This window comes from Pseudopipra pipra, chromosome 6 (assembly GCF_036250125.1).
Source record: "Pseudopipra pipra isolate bDixPip1 chromosome 6, bDixPip1.hap1, whole genome shotgun sequence".
Lineage (NCBI taxonomy): Eukaryota > Metazoa > Chordata > Aves > Passeriformes > Pipridae > Pseudopipra > Pseudopipra pipra.
In genome coordinates this window covers 27,363,203-27,382,578 of record NC_087554.1, presented here as the reverse complement: position 1 = coordinate 27,382,578, position 19,376 = coordinate 27,363,203, and the positions used below count along the sequence as shown (strand labels likewise).

Below are 19,376 nucleotides of genomic sequence, written 5' to 3'. Positions count from 1 at the left end.
CATAGGCAACCTCAAGAAGTGTGGGTTGGATGACTGGATAGTGGGATGCATTGAAAACTGGCAGAGTGGCAGATTCCAGATGGTTGTGATTAGTGGTACAGGGTCTAGTTGGAGACCTGTCACTAGAGGTGTCCCTCAAGGTTCTATACTGGGCCAAGTGTTGTTTAGCTTGTTCATCAGTGGCTTTGATGAAGGGGCAAATGCCTCTTCAGGAAGTTCACTGATGGTACAAAACTGGAAGGAGTGGCCGATACCCCAGAGGACTGTGCAGCCCTTCAGAGGCACCTCAACAGGTTGGAGAGATGGGCAGAAAAGAACCATCTGAAATTCGACAAGGGCAAATGCAGGGTTCTGCACCTGGGGAAGAATAACCCCCTGCACCAGTACAGGCTGAGGTCTGATTGTAAGCAGTAAGCAGTTCTGTGTAGAGAAGGACCTGGAGGTCCTGATGGACAAAAAAAAAACGGCCTTGAGCCAGCAGTGCTCTTGTGGCCAAAAAGGCCAATGGAATTCTGAGATGCATTAGAAAGAGCATTGCCAGCAGATTGAGGGAGGTGGTCCTGCTTCTCTACTCAACCCCGGTGAGGCCACATTTGGAGTATTGTGTCCAGATCTGGGCTCCTCAGAACAAGAAAGACATGGAGCTCCTGGAGCAGGTCCAGTGGAGAGTAACTAAGTTGGTCAAGGGTCTGGAGCATCTCTTACAACAAAAGGCTGAGGAACCTGGGCCTGTTCAACCTTGAGAAGAAGCAACTGAGAGGGGACCTCATTAATATGTATAAATATCTGTAGGGTGGGTGGCAAGAGGATGGAGCCATGCTCTTCTCGGTTGTACCAGGCAAAAGAACAAGAAGCAACAGGCAGAAACTGGTGCACAGGAAGTTCCACCTAAACATGAAAAGAACTTCTTTACTGTGCAGGTGAGCAAGCACTGGAACAGGTTGCCCAGAGAGGTTGTGGAATCTCCCTCACTGGAGATATTCAGAACCATCTGGACGCAATCCTGTGCCATGTGCTCTGGGATGACCCACTGTGGTCCCTTCCTACCTGGCCAATTCTGTGGCTCTGCAAAAAGCAAGATAGAAAAGATTGGCGTTACAAACAGGCAATAAACTTGTGGAAGAGATGTAAACAGTTGCTGAATTTGTATCTCTTTTCTCCTGTCCTCCTATCCACAATTAATGATAGTTAAGAATTACATTGTATTAGTTACATTGTATTACAATGCATTCCATTGTCATACAATACACTCTATTGTATTACGTTATATTAATTGGCTAGTCCAGGATATGAGTCCAATAATTTGAAGGGAATATTTTGAGAAATAGCTGTAACATAAGTTTTCGATTTTTTCATTTTTAGCTGTTTTATGTGACGCTATGTATGAAATTTCTCTAGGGTGCATATGAAGACACAGATTCTGCTGATCTCAAATTTTATCTGTATTGAGTTTTGGGGGGTTGTTAATTTCTTCTTATGTGTTTCCTCCTGTCCCTTTTGGATGCTAACTAAACTACACTCACCAGAAGGGAAAAAACTACTATTCCCTTACATCATCTCTGAGCTGGACATCTTTATTTTCAGCTTCTGATTTCAGATGTCTGCCTATTTTCTAGCAGTGGTTCCCAGCAGCAACTCTGTGGTTTCTGGCAACGATGCCAGGTAACTGTGTTCCATGCTTGTGCGACCTTCTAAGTGACAGAAAGAACTCACTGCTATCTATATAAGTCACCGGAATTATATTCCCTTTTGTTATCAATGAAAGTCCATCAATAATAAACTTTGGAATCAACTGGTGTTTCCAGCTTGACTCCAGTTTACCCTGCCAGCAGCAGATATCTGTGAATAAAAGCTTCCTCAAACCTGTTCTGAGTGCTGAGCAAATTCCTGATGTTTGACCTTTTCGTTTTCTGTATCCAAATTTAACCACTTGGATATTACTCTGATCTTTGTACTCTCTGCTGTACTTTGATTTTCAGACTCCATTGTCAGGTTCACTTTTCCAGGTAAGAATTCCTTTAGAAAAGCAACCTGGGATCAGGCAGAGCCTTTAATGCAATTGTGAAAGATGCTCTTTACCAAAACATCAGAACCTGGGTGATTTTTCACTGGTTTATAGCAATTTTGGTGCAGTTTATATATTATTTTTGAGCATAAGAATTGAACAACGCCTGTGACAACCTTTATTCATTGTGTTCTGATGGGTTATTTCCTTCAGATCAGATGAAAGGTTCATAGGTAGATCATAAATATTTGGTCTCTGTTCCTGAAATCAAAGGTTGCTTTTCATGAAAACAGTGAGGTGAATGTAGGAGTGGATGTAGTAGAAGTCATTCTTTAGAAAGACCAGCTGCCGAATGTCAGGAAGGACTTTTTCCAAACCTGAGTAAGTGTAATTTCTTTCACATTCTTTGATTTATTTTTTTTTCTGTAATGTACCATTATAGCCAGTTTTGGCTATAAGCACTGCTTTTACATCCTGACAATGCGGATAATCTATTACAAATCTGTCTTATGATAATCATTTACCAATACAGGGAACATTTCTGATTTAATTTAATGAAACAGGTGAGCTGTTAAGTGAGATGGTAGCTCAACAAATAAGCTTCCTTTGCACCTAAATGGAACCATTACTGTTATTATTCAGCATGACTGTGTTGCTTGGATAAAAACACTTTAAAAAAATGAAGAAAAGAAGCCTGCAGATATTCTGAGAACCATTTGGCAAATACACAAATGATGTGGGTTAACTATAGGGGTTATTACAAATGGAGAAAGCAGGCAGAGCTGAACCAGCCCACCAGATAAGAAAGTGTTGTGATGATCTCTCTATAATTTTATTTCAAACTTTGCTAAATTATTCCTTTCATTGGGTTTTTATTGATAGTCATGATCCTTCCCTATGTTATTGCTGAACTATCAGGCTTCAATGCTGTCGCTGTTTTGCAGAAGTCAAGCACTGGGGGTTAAGAAACATCTGCCCCAAAAAACAATAATAAAAAACGCAGTAACAAATGATTGCTTCTGCATTTTCCATACCTTTCCATATTGTAAAATGGCAAAATTCTTTATACTTATCAGAGCACAGAAAACTATCAGGCAAGCAATTTCCCATTTGCAGTGGCTGCTGTTGCTAGTTCCCTATTGCAGTCTTCTCATGCTAGGACACACAATGTCTTTTTTCCAGTATTTTATACTTTATGGATTTAAAGGGTAGAAAGCCCAGAATAGCTCAGAACTTGGCCTTTGCAAAACAGACTTGGAATTTTGGGAAGCAGGTCACTCTGCTCCACACTGCCACAGTTTGTCAGAGGTTTTAATTTTTCATTCCCTTATCTCTTTGCAGTGGGTTGACAGCAGTATTTTTTTTCTGTAATGTACCATTATAACCAGTTTTGGCAATAAGCACTGCTTTTACATCCTGACAATGCAGATAATCTATTACAAATCTGTCTTATGATAATCATTTACCAATACAGGGAACATTTCTGATTTAATTTAATGAAACACTCTCCCGCCGCTACAACAGGTTTCTTGGTTTTGGAGCCAGGCTGTTATCCAGATAAAACTTATAATTGTGGCAGTAGTTCAAGCAGATGATGTTTTGTCACTAACGGTGTCTGTAGCTGTGGATCTTAAACTGACTATTTTTTTTAAAGTTATTATCTTGCATTCATAACAGCAAGGTCACTGCTGTTGCAGATTTACTACATAAGCCAAGTGACTTCAGAAGAGTTGCTCACATGAGCTGAAATCCAGTTTATTGTATCACAGACTCTAAAGGGAAGACTCCTTTTTTCATATCTCTCTAAATATTCAGCATGGATGAGGCAGACAAGTCTGTGACAGCCTAGGGAAAAGGCATACTACTTCCTGACATCCAGCCTTGGACCTTGTTAATGTGATTATGTATGATATGATTATGTGTCTCCATCATTACAGTGATACATATGCAAAAACTGAACTCACAAGAGGAAAGAAACAAGTTGGTTCCATTTCCTTTCTAAGAAGCTCTTTGCTTTCTGTTGGAAGTACTGTAATCTGAAAGCCAATAGCAGAATCTCAACCAGTCCTCAGAGAACATAACACACTTCCAAGTACTGGATTGGAAGTGATTTGCAGATTTCTCTTTCTAATGGGGTCTAAGGTCAGTTCTTTGTCATGTGCTTCAAGCACACCCAAGAAAGTTATTGATGGCTTGCATATCGTGGTGGTCCTCATGGGAACTCTGCCCTCATGAGTGGAGATTGAGAGCAAGAAAGTAAACCTACAGCGATACATGTCACATTTTCATCCTGAACAAGAGATGTATTTTAAAAGTATGAATGCAAGTAAGTTAAGAATAAAGGTAGTGACATTAAAGTGCAAAGTACAAGCAGAAGGAAAGTAAAGTATTCTGCTGGGTGTGGTATTGAATCCTATGCCTGTTGGTGCTGGATTTCCTATATACACTGGATGTGTGACTGTTTTTTGTAGGTGGCCTGGCAGATCTCTTCATCACTCAGCACGCCACTGAGGTTTCTGACTTCCTAGATGACCATGAATACCGAATATGAAAAAGATCATATCAAAAAGCTGCAGGAGCAGCGTATGTCCATGCAAAAGAAAACCTTTACCAACTGGATTAACAATGTCTTCTCCAGGAATAATGTAGGTAGCTCCTTCAATCTGGGGATTCTTTTGGTTTGTTTTTATTTTATTTCACCCACTGTATTATTTTTTATGTTATTTTTAACATTTGTTTTTTCTTGAATGTTGGCACTATACATATAGGCAAGCAAGGAAAGCTTTGACTAACTGGAGTCCTACAGCCTGTATCTTTTACCTCACATCTGTCTCCATTGTTCATGTTAGCAGTCTTCTCTAAAATCAAGATTCATTTTTGTAGAATGTATAAGCCTATCATAATGTGATGTCCATTGTATATTGGTGATCCTCTCAGAGGAAGCTCCTTATTTGTTTCTTTTTCCTGTTAAGTATCTGCAAATGTTTGCGTTTCCCCAAACAATGCTCAATTCTTAATTTCCTGGCCAAAAAAATAAAATTTCTGCTTTTCCTGATCAGTTCAACTTGAGCTGCTGCTACTCTGAAAGAGTAGCTTTAATTCTAGCAATTTCAGATATGCTGCCATGCAAGTACAGACCAGTTTGTTTTCAGTAACTCTCAGACTTCCAAAAATCTTCAGAATTAGTGTGCAGGCTATTTGGGTGTGCAAGGTAACTCCAACATATTCCAAGTCTCCAGACTCACTGCAGATAAGCTCATTTCAAAGCACAAATGATGTAGCTGTGGCACAGTAGGGAATGACGTCATCCAAACCAAATTTTCTTTCCTACAGACTGTAGATGATAGTCATGAAAATGGACCTTGAGGACACCAGGCGGGACCAGGCCTCTTGGATCTATTCTAGGTCATCACTATTATATAGTGTTTCAGTACTAGATGGAGTTTTTCAGTGTAATGTTTTAAATTTGTGATTGGTACAATGGCAGCTGCAGAGCAAAATAAACTCAAACTTATTTTTCTTAACTGGAGAAAACAAATGCAAAACACATTTTGATTTTGTCACCTGCAGAAAGTTAGGTTTCTATGGTGTCGGAAATTACTTCTGTTTATCCATAGATAAATAATTTCTCATTTTAAAAATGCCTTCAAGTTCAAAGATTAAAATATCAGTCTTAACTTCCTGCAATGTACTTGTTCATGTATCATAAAAGCATGGGGGGAAAAGCCTGAGAGAGCTTTCCAAACCATATATGGTAAGAGACGTGCAGACACTGAGAGCTTATCTAGGTCTTCCTGGCAATGTAGTTTCAGCTTTCCAATACACACTGTAACGTGATTGGATCATACTACAGGACACTGCAGTGTTCCGAGTTATATTGTTGACTACTTTAGCACTAAGAATGCTATTAGATTGAATTTGTTAAGCAATGTGTGACTCGTTTCTTTATGAGAAGGATGATGCAACAAAGCTATTAAAACTACTGCTGAGTGACGCATAAAGCAGATATATGAAGTCTGTCTCTTCACAAGTTTAAATAGAACTGTTATTCATTTATAGAAGTGTCACAGCATATAAAAGCTTTAACTTTCTTTATTGTAATATACCATAGGCAGAATTTTAAGTTTGTTTAATATGAAAAAAACCCAAAGTTGGCAACTAAGCAGGGAGGGGGTTTGTGGAGATAATCAGTCAGATAAAGTTGTAAATTCTTGTTCCACACACAGTACAGACTTCAAGACCCTCTGAGTTGCTTTTACTTTACACTTTCAGTGTTTTCCTCTTTCCCTGGAGAAAAGATCTCCTAAACTGATTAATGTTTGGTCAGGAATTAAAAAGCACATGTCTGTTATCTGTCCTGTTTCCCCCCTAACATGTAACTATTCTCTGAATTAAAAAATATACTACTTTAGTTTTTTTTTCCCTGAAGACAAAATGATTATTTACCAAAAGTCCAGAATCACAGTAAATTATTGTTAGGTGTGTGGTATGATTTTAATGTCCCTTCTAGATGGCAAATGGCATAAGGCCAAAAGGAAACACCCAAGGCAAGTTCTTGTTCGGTCAGAGTACACACTATGTCATGTTGTATCACCTAAGCACTGGGTGACCTCACTACTGGCAGCAATGAAACACATTTTTGTAGAAGATCTTAATCTTTCACTTAGTGTTAGACTCTGGCAAAAAGTATGGAGACACCAGGTGGTAGCACAGGTCTAAGCAGGGTGTGACAAACTTCGTTGAAACTATGGAATAAAAATCAAGTCATTGAATGGGATCATCAGCTCAATTTTTAAATGAAATGCATTGCTCAGAATAAAAAAATGAAAATATTAATTTGAACTGAAATAAAAAATAACAGCACTTCCAAAATGTTAGATTTTGCAAATGTTCGGATGTTTTTATTTTTCAAAATCTCATGCTTTTTTTCTTTATTTGCTCAGTTGTGGGTTTGTGTTTTTGTTGGGTTGTTGCTGCTTTTTTTACTTCAGCCTACTTTCATAAATTAATTTCTTTTCTGAATTAAGATTCACCACTCCTTGCATATATGCACTGTCATAGAGAAGACTCAGTGAAACAGCAAGAAAGTATTATTTGTTTATTTTTAGAAATAGAGGGTTCTGTGTGCCAATCATTAAGCCAGAGTCTGTATTGTCTGACTGCTCTTCACAGGTGAAGGTTGAGTTAGAAGATATTTACACAGACTTGAAAGATGGCATCTCTCTCATGAAACTCCTGGAGCTGCTCTCAGGAGAAGTTTTGCCCAAACCAAGCCGGGGAACTATGAGAGTGCATTTTTTAGAGAACAACAGCAAAGCCATCTCATTTCTGAAATCCAAGGTAAGTTAATATTGATATTAGAGATCACAACAGTTTATGGATGTTACTAAGTAAATATAATATTATGTTCATTATAGTTTCCCCCTCTAATAAACAGTAAGATATTCTTTGAAGATAGGGGTCTTATTAAAAGGGGAAAAAAAACCTCATCAGATTTGAATTTCTTTATTATTTGAGTAACATCATTTATAATCAGCTAATGTCCCTCTTCTTTGGAAGAAAGGAGCATTGAATTCTGTTTCTTTCCTCTCCTTAACCACCAGTTTTCAAAATACATATAGGAACTTTAAATCTTTGAGACCACCATCCTTTTGCCATACTTTTGCTGAAACTCATCCTTGGTGCACATGATGGCTAGGGTGTGAACATGGGAGCTTGCAGGTCTGTGGACCAATGAAGAGACATAAACATAAAACCTGTTTCCTTAAGAAAACACCTGAACATCCTTTTCAGTAACAGTTTGTTACACTGAGCACTGGACATGAGTGTTATTATGCTGAACAGATATTGGTTTATTAGCAGGTACAAGTAAAAGTGATTGGTCCTGAGAATATCGTAGATGGTGACAGAACCTTAATCCTAGGACTTATCTGGATCATCATACTTAGATTTCAGATTTCATCTATCAAACTTGATAAGGTAAAACTGTATCTTAGTCTTTTTGTCTGATCGGAGCATTTCAGAGACTTTGTAGAGTTTTGGGCCAGCAAGGACCACTTTCATAATGTTTCCTGATTGCTTTGATCATGCAGGTCTTATAATATTATCCAGTTACTCATCCAGCAATTTCTAATAGCAATTGAATCCACTTCCACTTCATAGTTTTGCAAAGAGATTGAACACAGTAGCATGGAGATAGATAGGATATTCATGTTCTTCTACTGATTTTTTTATTGACTTTTGACTTCAGAAAGTGTTTCTCTGAGTTCATTCAATTTGTTTTTATTTTAGTATAAAACTTCTACTTTCATCTTAAATCTTTCTACATTTATGTCAGATACAGTCTGCAAGTTATGACTTTGAGCAGATTTGTAAATAGGACAAAAGTAACACAAAGCGATCTTCACAAACCTAAGTGTAAACTCACTGATGCTACTTCCATGTATCTTTCAAGCTGATTTCTCTTAACAGGAAGAATTTGGAGGCAGAGCTGATGTTCTGTTTGCCAACGAAGCCTTACTACTCTGGTGTCAGCATAAAACTGCCAGCTATTCCAATGTAAATGTGAAGGACTTCTCCAGAAGTTGGAGTGATGGGCTGGCTTTCAATGCACTCATACATGCTCACAGGTAAGATCTGATGGATCAGTTCAGACAGAATTGCTCATTGCTCTGGCACAAGTTGTTCTAGGGTATGAATTACAAGTTTTTGTCAAGAAACTGTCAAATTCTCTCTGCCCTTTCTCTCTAAAGACTCTTTTTAGATGGGTATTTTCTCTCTAAGAAAGGGAGAACCAAAAGCTCCTGCTTCGTTGTTTCTTTAGTTGGGCATAACAGTGAATTTCCAAGGGAATATCACGGATCTGAACAATGCTCTTTTTCTAAAGTTACTCTTTTAGGGACTGGTTTTGTCGTATGAACTTTGTGAGCATGTATCCCTTCTGGTTCAATTGTAACAGAGCAAGCAACTTCTCAGTCTCGTTCTTTCTCCCTTCTCTGTCCCTTTGAAGAATTGTGAAGAAAACAGCCCAAAGCAGGAGAGAGAAACTACCTATGAGAGAACCTTGAACATTTCTTTGTCCATTAACTGTTCTGCTACTTTTTATACGGGATGCCACAGTGGGATTCTTTAACTTCCCAAGTTGGCAGTCACCTCCCTTTTCAGAACTGCCTCTCCAGTGGGCTTTGGTTTTCACGCATCATTGAAGAGGATAAATAAGTGAAGGGCAGAGATTTGCTGGGAGTGGTACTTCAATTTCATAAAGAGCAATTTTCTTTCCTTATGTAGGAAAGGGGCAATGCTCTTGAATGAAGTTCAGGGTCAAAGTAATTTCAGTGTTAATCTCACATTCCTTAATCTAATAAACAGTTTATAGTTTATAATTGGAAAGAATTTATAACAAACATAAATCTTTCTTCCCCTCCATGTCCTGCTCTTCTCCTTGCCCAGGCCTGATCTTATCCACTATAGCTCACTGAGGCAGGACCAGCCCATTAAAAACCTGAACAATGCCTTTGATGTTGCTGAGAAAGAGCTTGGAATCAGCAAACTGCTTGATGCTGAGGATGTGGCTGTGCCCTATCCAGATGAGAGATCCATCATGACTTATGTGTCACTCTATTACCACTACTTCTCCAGACTGAAACAAGGCCAGACAGTACAGAAGCGACTTACCAAAGTAAGTGCATTGCTGTCTTCATAAGTTAAAAGTTAAAAATGTAAAGATAAATTTAAGTCGGAGATGTGGGGAGTTCTGTGCAAGCTCACCTTCAGGATCATTTGAACTGAATCAAATGGCATAGAGATTTGAAAGACATTGTATCTTGAGAAGTGCCTGTAGACTCTCCAATCTCTAAGGGGGTTGCAATTATCTCACCAAAAATGAATCCCTTTTTGACCTCACAGTTTCCACTTAAGAAGTTATATGGTTTCAAGGCATTTTGAGGCATACAGATCTCAATCATCTTGGGATAAGATTACACAGCTAAGCAAAAGCAGACCTAGTCAACAATTTTCTTATTTCATAGGAAAGATGATCGCTTATTCTATGACACTACTTTGGATTTTTATTTCCAAGTCCTCATCCTTTCTTTCTAACTCCTGAGGTACAGAATGGAAAAAAAACCAAACAACAAACAAACCCCAGACCAAAAAAACTGAACAAACCCACAAAAATTCAATAACACCACCACCACTAAAAACACTAAAAATGAGAGACTGCTAGCTAAATTGGCTAAATTTTTATTAATATTTTTTATTAAAATTTTATTAAATTTTGCTAAGCTAATTTTTTTCTTTGTTTCCATATACAATTCACCTCACATACAATACTGAGCTATATTGAAAATACTTGCATCCTATTGATACAAAACTGAAGGAATTTTGTAGTTGTTCTACTGAAGACCACTTCCCTGAGAGAGAATTTTTCTTCTATCTCTATAATAATCTATTTTGGTTTTGTCCAAAGTACAAAGAAATAGCCTGCAGGAAACCTACACATCCAGGATGGGTCTTCCGTGAACATCTGGATTCTGAGATCTGCCTGTGCAGTTGAGAGGGGGAATATATTTCTTAATAGGAGGCACACTAATCCAGACTAAGGCTTCCCTGGTGGTGACAAGGTGAAAAGCAGTGTTTAGTCAGCTGAAAAAGTGGTCTGTAACATGGCTCCCCTCAGCATGAAGCCTGCTAGAGTGCAAGGAGTGTCTGAAGAATGCTCTTTGTCATATGGTTTGGTGTTAAGTAGTCCTGCAAGGAGCAGGGAGTTGGACTCAATGGTCCTTATAGTTTCCTTCCAATTTGAGATACTCTATGAGTCTCTGTATTAGAACAGGATGTTCTCAGAAGAGAAACATTAGATGAGAACAGGACTTGGAATTCAGTCAAAGTTTGGACATCAGTGAGGAGAGTGGGCAGTAGGATCTGATTGGTCTACATGAGTCACTGGATATTGGCCAGGAGACACTATTTATCTTTTGATAAACCTGAAATAGTCCTTGAGTCATCAAGCATGTATTAGAGGAACTATAAGGAGCAAGGAAGACATAACTTTTGTATTATGTGAAGAAACAGTTTTCTTACTCTGTCCTTTTTCAGTTCTTTTTGTGCTTCACTGTTTTTTCCATTTATATTTATTATTTCTTTTCTCTCTCTCCACTAACCTGCTTCCTTTTCTCTCTTTGCCTCCTTCCCTATTTTTAGCCTGTCTCTAATATTGCATTCCTGTCTTCCTGCATTTCTGATACACACAAAGGTTCAGAAGGAGAAGGAAACTGATGTAAATCTCTTCATGTCCTTAGTCCTCTCAAATAGGCAGCTCTGAATTTACTAATAGGATTGGGAGGGAAGCCTGAATGTGTCAAGGAAGCCTTTGAGTTCAGACTAAGTGTGTGACCAGGTTGGCAGAGAGAAACAGCTCTGGGAGGTAAATCTCCTTTCCCTCTCCCATGTGAGGTGACCATGCATTTGCTAGGATCTTTCAGCAAGAACTGGGTACGATGGCAGAAAATACAGAAGGGAGCCCTGATGTCACGGGCTGCTTTTCCTGCACTGAAGGTTGGTGCTATTTTACTCCTCTTACACTGTGACCCTTATTCATTGCCAAGTGCACTTTCTGGTAGGTAAAAGCAGATTATCACTTGGAAGGACTGGGTCTTTTCTCGGTGCCATCTCCCTCACTAATCTGCCTGGCTGGAGCAGGAAAACTCAGCGAAATGATAGAGGCAGACAACATCGTTCAGCATTAAACCTGACATCTGCAGGAGGGTTACTAAGTTAGGATGAGGAAAAAAAAATAATATGAAGTAAAAATACAAAGATGGAAAAAATATATAATGGAAAGAAAGGATAATTCCACTCTAAGGCTTTTTATTTCATTATGGATTTCATTCTAGATGTTTGCTCCAGTATTTACCTGAACTTGAAATAAAGTTAGATCAGGCCACAGATGAAACAGATAAATGTCCTGGACTTGAAAAGTTAGTATTGAATCAGAGTTAGCATCTTTACCAGACTCTGTTGGGCCACCATACATTTTCTAATAATTTATATAAAGAGAAACAGCTCCAACAGAGGAGATTGAGAAGGGGCTGTTTGACCGCAGTGTACTGTGTGCATGTGGGAGAACCAGGATCTTGTCAGATGGTTTCCTAACACCCTAAACTGGTGAAGCTAAGAGGGTGTAATTGCATATTAGGACAGAATTGGTTTAGATTTAGCAACAAGACTGGGGGTAGAAAAATCTGGTTTTTTTATTGCGAAACAAAAAATGTGAACCCTCAGTTTGGGATTCTTACTTTCTAGTCAGCCCACATAGGAATCGCTGACAGTCTCCACTTACATACTGTTTAGTCCAAAACTAATGTTTGCTTGAATAGAAACTGAAATGAGACATTAAATAATATTTATTTATCTGCATTTCATGGAAGGCTAGTCTAGGATTTCACCTGGCCTCAGATGTGACAGCTACCACCAAACCTGTATAAAAATGTGATGACTGCTGAAGATGCTGCTTTCTGTTCACCCACCTTGCTTCATTCTGTTTCTTATGTGGCTTGTAACTTTATATTCCCATCACAGATTGTGTTCTTCCTGAAGGAGATAGATGACTTGAAGCTTCTGTATGAGCAGATGGTCTCTGACCTCCTGAAATGGATTAAGCAGAAGGTGATGGAACTGGATGACCGTCATTTCCCCAACTCTCTTCAGGAAATGTGGCTGCTCATGGCCAACTTCAAAACCTTCCGCACTGTGGAGAAACCCCCCAAATATCAAGAGAAGGGCATGATTGAAGCTCATCTCTTCAACATCAGGACCAAACAGAGAGCCAACAACCAACGGCCATACTTGCCCCCAGAGGGGAAGATGCTGCAGGATGTGGAAAAGCATTGGATCATACTGGAAAAGTCAGAGCACAACCGGGGAAAAGCACTGCAAAAGGAGATGCTTAGGCTAGAAAGGCTGGAACAGCTAGCACAGAGGTTCCTGAAGAAGGCAGCCCTGCGCGAGGCCTACTTAGAAGACATGAGGAAAGTTATTGGGAAGCAGGACTTCTGGCCAGAGAGTGTGGACAGGATGGAGGCTGCCAGTAAGAAGCTGGAAGCCATTGTGGCAGATGTACTGCCCAGGAAGGAACGCTTCACAGCTTTGGATGAAATGGCCACTGTTATTAGCCAAGAGAACTTTCACAGCAAAGATCAAATCTTGAAGAAGTGAGTGACGGTCATGAGACTGTGTGTTGATGGAGGTCAAAATTAGCTGAAATTCTGTGGTGTCATGGAAGAAAATTATTTGTAGTTATAAATCTTTGCTCTGCTCCTTATGAGTAGAACTGGCAGGAATTTCTTCTATCTGTGAATAGTTTCAGCAGATAAGGCAAATGTTTCATCTCCTTCAAAATTCTAATTTTTGCCTTGAATGATCAAACTCTCAGACTGATTTAGGGTGAAAAATAATTTTAAGATTTTTTTTTTTATATGAAAATGTATCTAAAAATTTCAATCAAATATTCTATCTTCCATCAAAAACGCTTAGATACTTTTTTTTTTTTTTCCCAAATCAACACATTTCTTTTTCATTCTGTAGTTTGAGGAAATACAAATTGATTAAGGCACAAAGTCTTCTCAGATTGACTCCACTTTGGAGCAAATATTGAGACATTATAACTTCTCCGATTATCTTGGGTTATTATATAGCCTGATTTGTGAATGTCTAAGAATGCCATACAAATGACTTATTTTGTGGTATTTCAATGCTTTTCTAAGTTCAGACAAAATCAGAAACCTATGGAAACCTAAGAAAAACAGTTATAAAAGAGGAATTTAAACTCTTTATGGTATCAGATTGTAACATGGTATGGTTTAGATTAATATTTTAATTTAAGCAGCCATTTAAACACCACTTCTTTTTTTCCAAGCCTTTCCACTGTATGAAATGAAAGCAATGGGGAATGTCATGTATGAACATCCATAAAAAAAACTTCTAAATTTTAAGAAGTCTATCACAATTGATGCGCTAGTCAAAATACCTGTAACAACAATGCTTTGACCTGTTTTCTGATCATGACCTGTTCTCTTACACTAGTGTGAAGAGTTGTGCATGTTCATTTAGCTCCTCTAAAGCTACAAACACTGAGAATCCTTCAGTGCTGTCCAGAGCCTTTGGTCCAAATCAATCATTTCTTTCTCTTCCTTTGTAGGCAAAAAACCATTTCAAAGCAATGGCAGGATCTCCTGGATCAGCTGCAGAGACGAGAACAATCCCTGGGTACAATGCAGGAAATTCTTGGCCTTCTAAGGGACATTGATGCCATTACAGAGGAGCTGAAAGAGCTGCAGGTACTGAGCCCTCTCCACCAGCACACAACTTGCACTGCTGCCAGTGTCCCTGGAAAAACTGCCTTGTTCCAGGGACTGGGTGGTGCCAAGAGGAGATAAGTCTATCAGCTATGTAAAAATGCACAATTTTTACTTAGATGCCTAACTGTGCATTTCAGTTCATCATCACAGGTAACTACATGAGAAAAAAATAGGCTTTGCTATAGGGGCTCTCTCTAATCAGAAAGCCAAGTATGGTATTACAGGGAGTGCACTACAGGGTCAAGTTATACAGTAAAATAAAGACGGGAAATAATCTTATCTAAATTTAGAAATGTAGAAGGAAAAGTGGAATAAAATGGCCTTCTGTTTCCATTCCACATAATTCTTCTGAAGTAGCTTCTGGAAGTACCTCCAGTGTTTATAGAGATGAGAACTAGCTCAGGCTTCCAGGTTTATAAGCTTGTGAGAAAGAAAAGTTCCACTGTAAATGCACAGTTTGCTTTTAGCAAGAATTTCCAGTTGTTACAAGAGTGACAGAGCACAAAGTCTTCTCTTTAGCATGAATAATAACCAGGATCATTTTGATTTTGTAATGGCAGGGAGTATATATCCATTCTTTGTTCTTGAAGACAGAAACATCCTTATGACTACAGGTTACCTTGTGCCCGAGTTGAAAGAGCCAGCATGCTATATGAAGTTTTGAATTTCAAATTGAAGATAAGAGCTGTCTCCAAATTATAAATCTTTCTCTCCTAGTGTTAGTAAGCAAAGAACACCTAATGGTAATAGTGTTGCTGGAACCATGATAGCCTGAGGATGTGGGAGAAGATTGATAAGGAAAGATAGTATCCTACAATAGGATTGATGATTGTATCTATTGATACAGTTAGAAGGAGAATTGACTCGTAAGCACTTGGTACCTTCATCAGCCACCAATTAAATACTGTGAAGTACTTATTTTCATTATTTAGATAGGCAATTAGGTTCCTCAAATAAAAGAACACAGCAGTTAGAACATACCATAAAATGGGATATTGTAAAATTCTCAAAATACAGATTGTAAATCAATCTGCCTGCAGATGGGTTTATAGGAAAGGGATATTCATCACTCCCACAAATTCTGAGACCTTGAGTCCTTAATCAATAGTAGTAAATTACGTACTAAAACAGATGTTTATTTGAAGAGACCATTACTTGCACTGCATTAGATAGAAATTCTGAATTGTTGCCATTAGCTTGTGAAATTGAAAGAAAAGTATAATTCCTCTAAATAGGCAGCTTTTTAGCTTTACCTAGCTGGTATTCTTGGACGCTTAGAAGCTATGAGAGTCAACACGAATCTTTCAACTGATTTGTTTGTACTAAGCCCCTGGATGCACTCTTGACCAATGCCTTTTTTTCTCTCACTTTGTTTGTAGGTCCTAGTGAATTCCCAGGATTGTGGTAAGCAGCTCCTGGAAGTAGTAGATTTGCTACAGAATCACAGCTTGATTGACTCGCAGATCTCTTCCTATGGTGGTAGATTGACACATATCACCCAGAGGACAACAGAAATCAGCAAGGACAGCACAATTAAACCAGAACTGCTTTATGCAAAAGTTCAGATGCTTCATCAGCTGTATCAAAACCTTACAGCTCTGAGTAAATCACGGTAGGGCTATGCTTATATCTCTGTTCTTCCTGATTAGGATGGCCAATCACTTCTTTAATCAGAGGGCACAGCTTCTCAGCATTTGATTTTTTTTCATTTCTCCATTTATAAAGACAGAACAAAAGCAACTTGAGTGTCTTGATTGCAACTGACTGAAAGGATCACTCACTTTCACAGATGAAGAATAACTTCATTCTCAGCATTTATTAAAACTTGTTTTATGAGAAGTCTGATTAGCAAGCAGTTATTTCATCTAGAGAAAGAAGGAAATGTAGTTTTGTTTCTTTTGTCTTATTCCATGAATAAATTAATATATGAGAAAGAGGAACTAAAAGCATTCAAATTTTTGATTTTTAAATTCTTCTTTGATTATGCTACCATTGTCTCCATGGAATCCTACTTCTGACTGACATACACTGTTTCCTTGGTTTAGAAAATCTCAGCTAGAAGAGGCTTTGAAGCTCTTTGAATTCTTCCGTGACTGCAAAGAGGAGGAATCGTGGGTCTCTGAGAAATGGAAGCTAGCAAGAACTACAACATTAGGGAAAGATGTCAGCCAGATTACAGCCTCTATTCAGAAGAACAAGGTATCTTACTTTGCTGGTGGTGCCTTGTCTTTGTATTAAAGCGAGACTTTTGAACATCAGTGTCTTTCAGTTCAGTCAGTTACAGTTCAGTTCACTTAAAAAAAGCTGTCAAACTGCTCCTTATCTCAAGTGTCATGACCAGTGTTTGGAATTTTTAAAAAATGTATAGTGTAGGGATTTTTTCCCCAAAAGGGGAAGGAAACAATAGAGAAAGAATATGCTTCCTACTGGACTTAGAAGTAGGGCTTCTAGTGAAGACACTGAGCTTCATATTAGCTAACTTTTGATGGGCAGAAAACAAAAGGTTGCTAATTTTTGTTTTTCTCACCCTCCTTTCCTGGCCAAGAGAGATGTGGGGAAAGAGAGAGATGGTGAAAAGAAGACAGATATCAGTAGGCAGAATGAATAATATTGTATGACCTTACAAATCTGTTGTCACAGACCTTGCTGTGGCTTAATATCAAAAGTTTAGCTATATGAGCTAGTGCCTTCTTATGGCAAAGAATCACTGTGAACAAGTGAAGAGACCTGTGGGCTTGAGAACTTTCATGTGATAACAGAAACAGGAGCCTCTTCTGTAATTTTAATATACATTTGTGTGCATCTGTTTGTGTATTTGTTCCTTCTGGAAAGCATGAGACAGCTGAATTGGTGGATGACAAGTATCTCATTCAGAGAAGACTGCATAACAAGCTTCAGATCAAAGGCTAGAAGTAGAACAGTGTGGGGAGCAGAGGGGCAGTCATCTCAGAGAGCTAAGGGAAATATCTTAGGCATGAATAAGACATGGGTTCTAGGAAATGTATGCATTACAGTAGCAGAGTAGGACCCCTTCTTTTCTCACACTGGTGGGGAATGAGTTATGCTGACATGTTTCCCATCCTTGTGCTAGGCTCTTGAAGCAGAGTGCAATTCCCACAGAGCCATATGTGCGAATGTGATGAGGAGGGGCTGGGAGCTCAGCCAGAAGAACCCTGCTCACCAGGATGACATTCTGAGGCAGACAGACAACCTCCAGAAGCTGTGGCAGCAGCTCCAAAATGAGGTGGCTGATCGCAAAAGCCGCCTGCAGGCAGCAGCTCTCATCAAACAGGTAAGAGGGCTCTGCTGTGATGTGTGTACAGGGGACATGGATGTGGTTCAGTTCTGCCCAATGCCTCCACATGGAGGGCATGGCAGGAAAGCCTTCAGATGTTGGTCTTCAACAGGATCTGTGGCAGTGAAGTCTCAATCCTTTTGCAAGCATGCCAGGCAGGAGATTTGAGCAGCTGGGAGTTGCTCTAAAGGTGAAAATGCTAGTGGAAATAACTCACATGATAGTGCTGATGCAGAGTCTTTTTAGAGAATGGGATTGGGGTAGCTGTGTGACATTTTCCTCACATAAAAAAAAGAACTCCAAAAACCAACAACAAAAGTAACGTGTTGTAAAACTTAGGTTGACCATGAACTTCACAAAGCCTGCCAAATGTTTGACACTGCCATTCTGACCTATGATTTTACTCCTGCAAGCACTCAAATATCTGCAAATAAATAACTCTTGAAAAGCAGCATTCTTAAATCACATCACATTATCTCAGGTCCCCTTTTTTCTTTTCCCAATCTCCCTTTCCTGAGTTTTTTGTTCAGTCTGTTGTTTCCATGAAATGCTTGAACAAAACTGAACATCTTTGTCCTTGAGAAAGTCTAAATTCTCTCTTCCATTTAGTAAGTTTAACACCACTATGGTGCTTTAGTTCTTCTTTATTTGTTCTTCACTACTATGGATTTTTACCTTTTTTTTTTTTCCATTGTACCTTTATTCTATGTCTCAAAAGCTTGTTCTCATTTTTTACGACCATAGCCAGGCAGACTGCAAATTCTGGAAAAAAGAAGTAAACTTCTGTTGTAGACTAAGTTCATTGTTTGTTCCTTAAACATTTAGAAAATATCTGCTGGAATTACATAGTACCTAATAATATCATACATTGTGGGTTTCTTTTACTGCCACTATTATGCACCATGAAATTTTAGCTAATTCGGACCTTTTAAAGAGCTATATAGGCAATCTTTGAATCTCTTTACTCACTGTGATTCTGTGAATTATCTGTGATACAAGCATGAAATACATCATGGATTTAGAGCTACCTTACTCATAGCTTTTGTGACACGAGGTAGTAACCTTATGGCTACAAACTTAATGGAATTTCTCCTTATTCATAATTTTATAAAGAAGAAGTAGCTGGATACAATACTTTCAGGATGAATCCGAATGTTTTCTTCCCTGTGTTTAGTACTTTGCTGACATCGATGAAGCAAATTCATGGTTGCGAGAAAGGCAGCCCCTTCTAGCCAGCAAGGACTATGGAAAAGATGAATCCAGTGCAGAAGCACTGTTGCATCGTCACTTGCGCCTGGAGAAGGAGATTGCAGCCTATTCCTCTGAGATGACACGCCTGAAACAGCAGGCTGACATTGCAGCACAGCAAGCTCCAGCTGCCGTAAGTAGATAAGGGATTGTGTCACATTTTGTTGAAAAATGTAAATGAAATGTTTTTTAGTTATATAAGATATTTTGATTTTGACAACATAAAATATTCCAAATTAAGTTTTTAATTAGAATTGAGGCAAATTTTTAGATAACAAAGAGGTTCGTTGGCCGCTTGTAGCACACCTAGTTAGTGTTCTCTGAAGTGCTAGGAATACTCTTGTCCTATTAGTTCCCTCTACCCATCCTCAGAAATACTTTCTCAGTCTTTATTCTCGTAATTATTAATTTCAGTCATCTTTAAAGAGCAGACACTTAATCAAAACATCTTTACAAATTCTTTTTGTACCCT

The 19,376-nt window shown here is 38.7% G+C and overlaps 1 protein-coding gene across 1 annotated transcript in view; it reads left to right on the top strand.

Moving 5' to 3' along the window:
* The first annotated feature begins 2,055 nt into the window (after nucleotides 1-2,055).
* Nucleotides 2,056-19,376, top strand: part of SPTBN5 (spectrin beta, non-erythrocytic 5) — a 97,390-nt gene continuing 80,069 nt past the window's right edge. Inside the window, 12 exon segments of the mRNA XM_064658121.1 lie at nucleotides 2,056-2,386; nucleotides 4,477-4,650; nucleotides 7,178-7,345; nucleotides 7,868-7,984; nucleotides 8,477-8,634; nucleotides 9,455-9,683; nucleotides 12,584-13,215; nucleotides 14,202-14,340; nucleotides 15,741-15,973; nucleotides 16,407-16,560; nucleotides 17,453-17,653; nucleotides 18,831-19,037. Of these exon segments, the coding sequence (XP_064514191.1) occupies nucleotides 4,534-4,650; nucleotides 7,178-7,345; nucleotides 7,868-7,984; nucleotides 8,477-8,634; nucleotides 9,455-9,683; nucleotides 12,584-13,215; nucleotides 14,202-14,340; nucleotides 15,741-15,973; nucleotides 16,407-16,560; nucleotides 17,453-17,653; nucleotides 18,831-19,037 (2,355 nt within the window). The 5' untranslated portion in view covers nucleotides 2,056-2,386; nucleotides 4,477-4,533.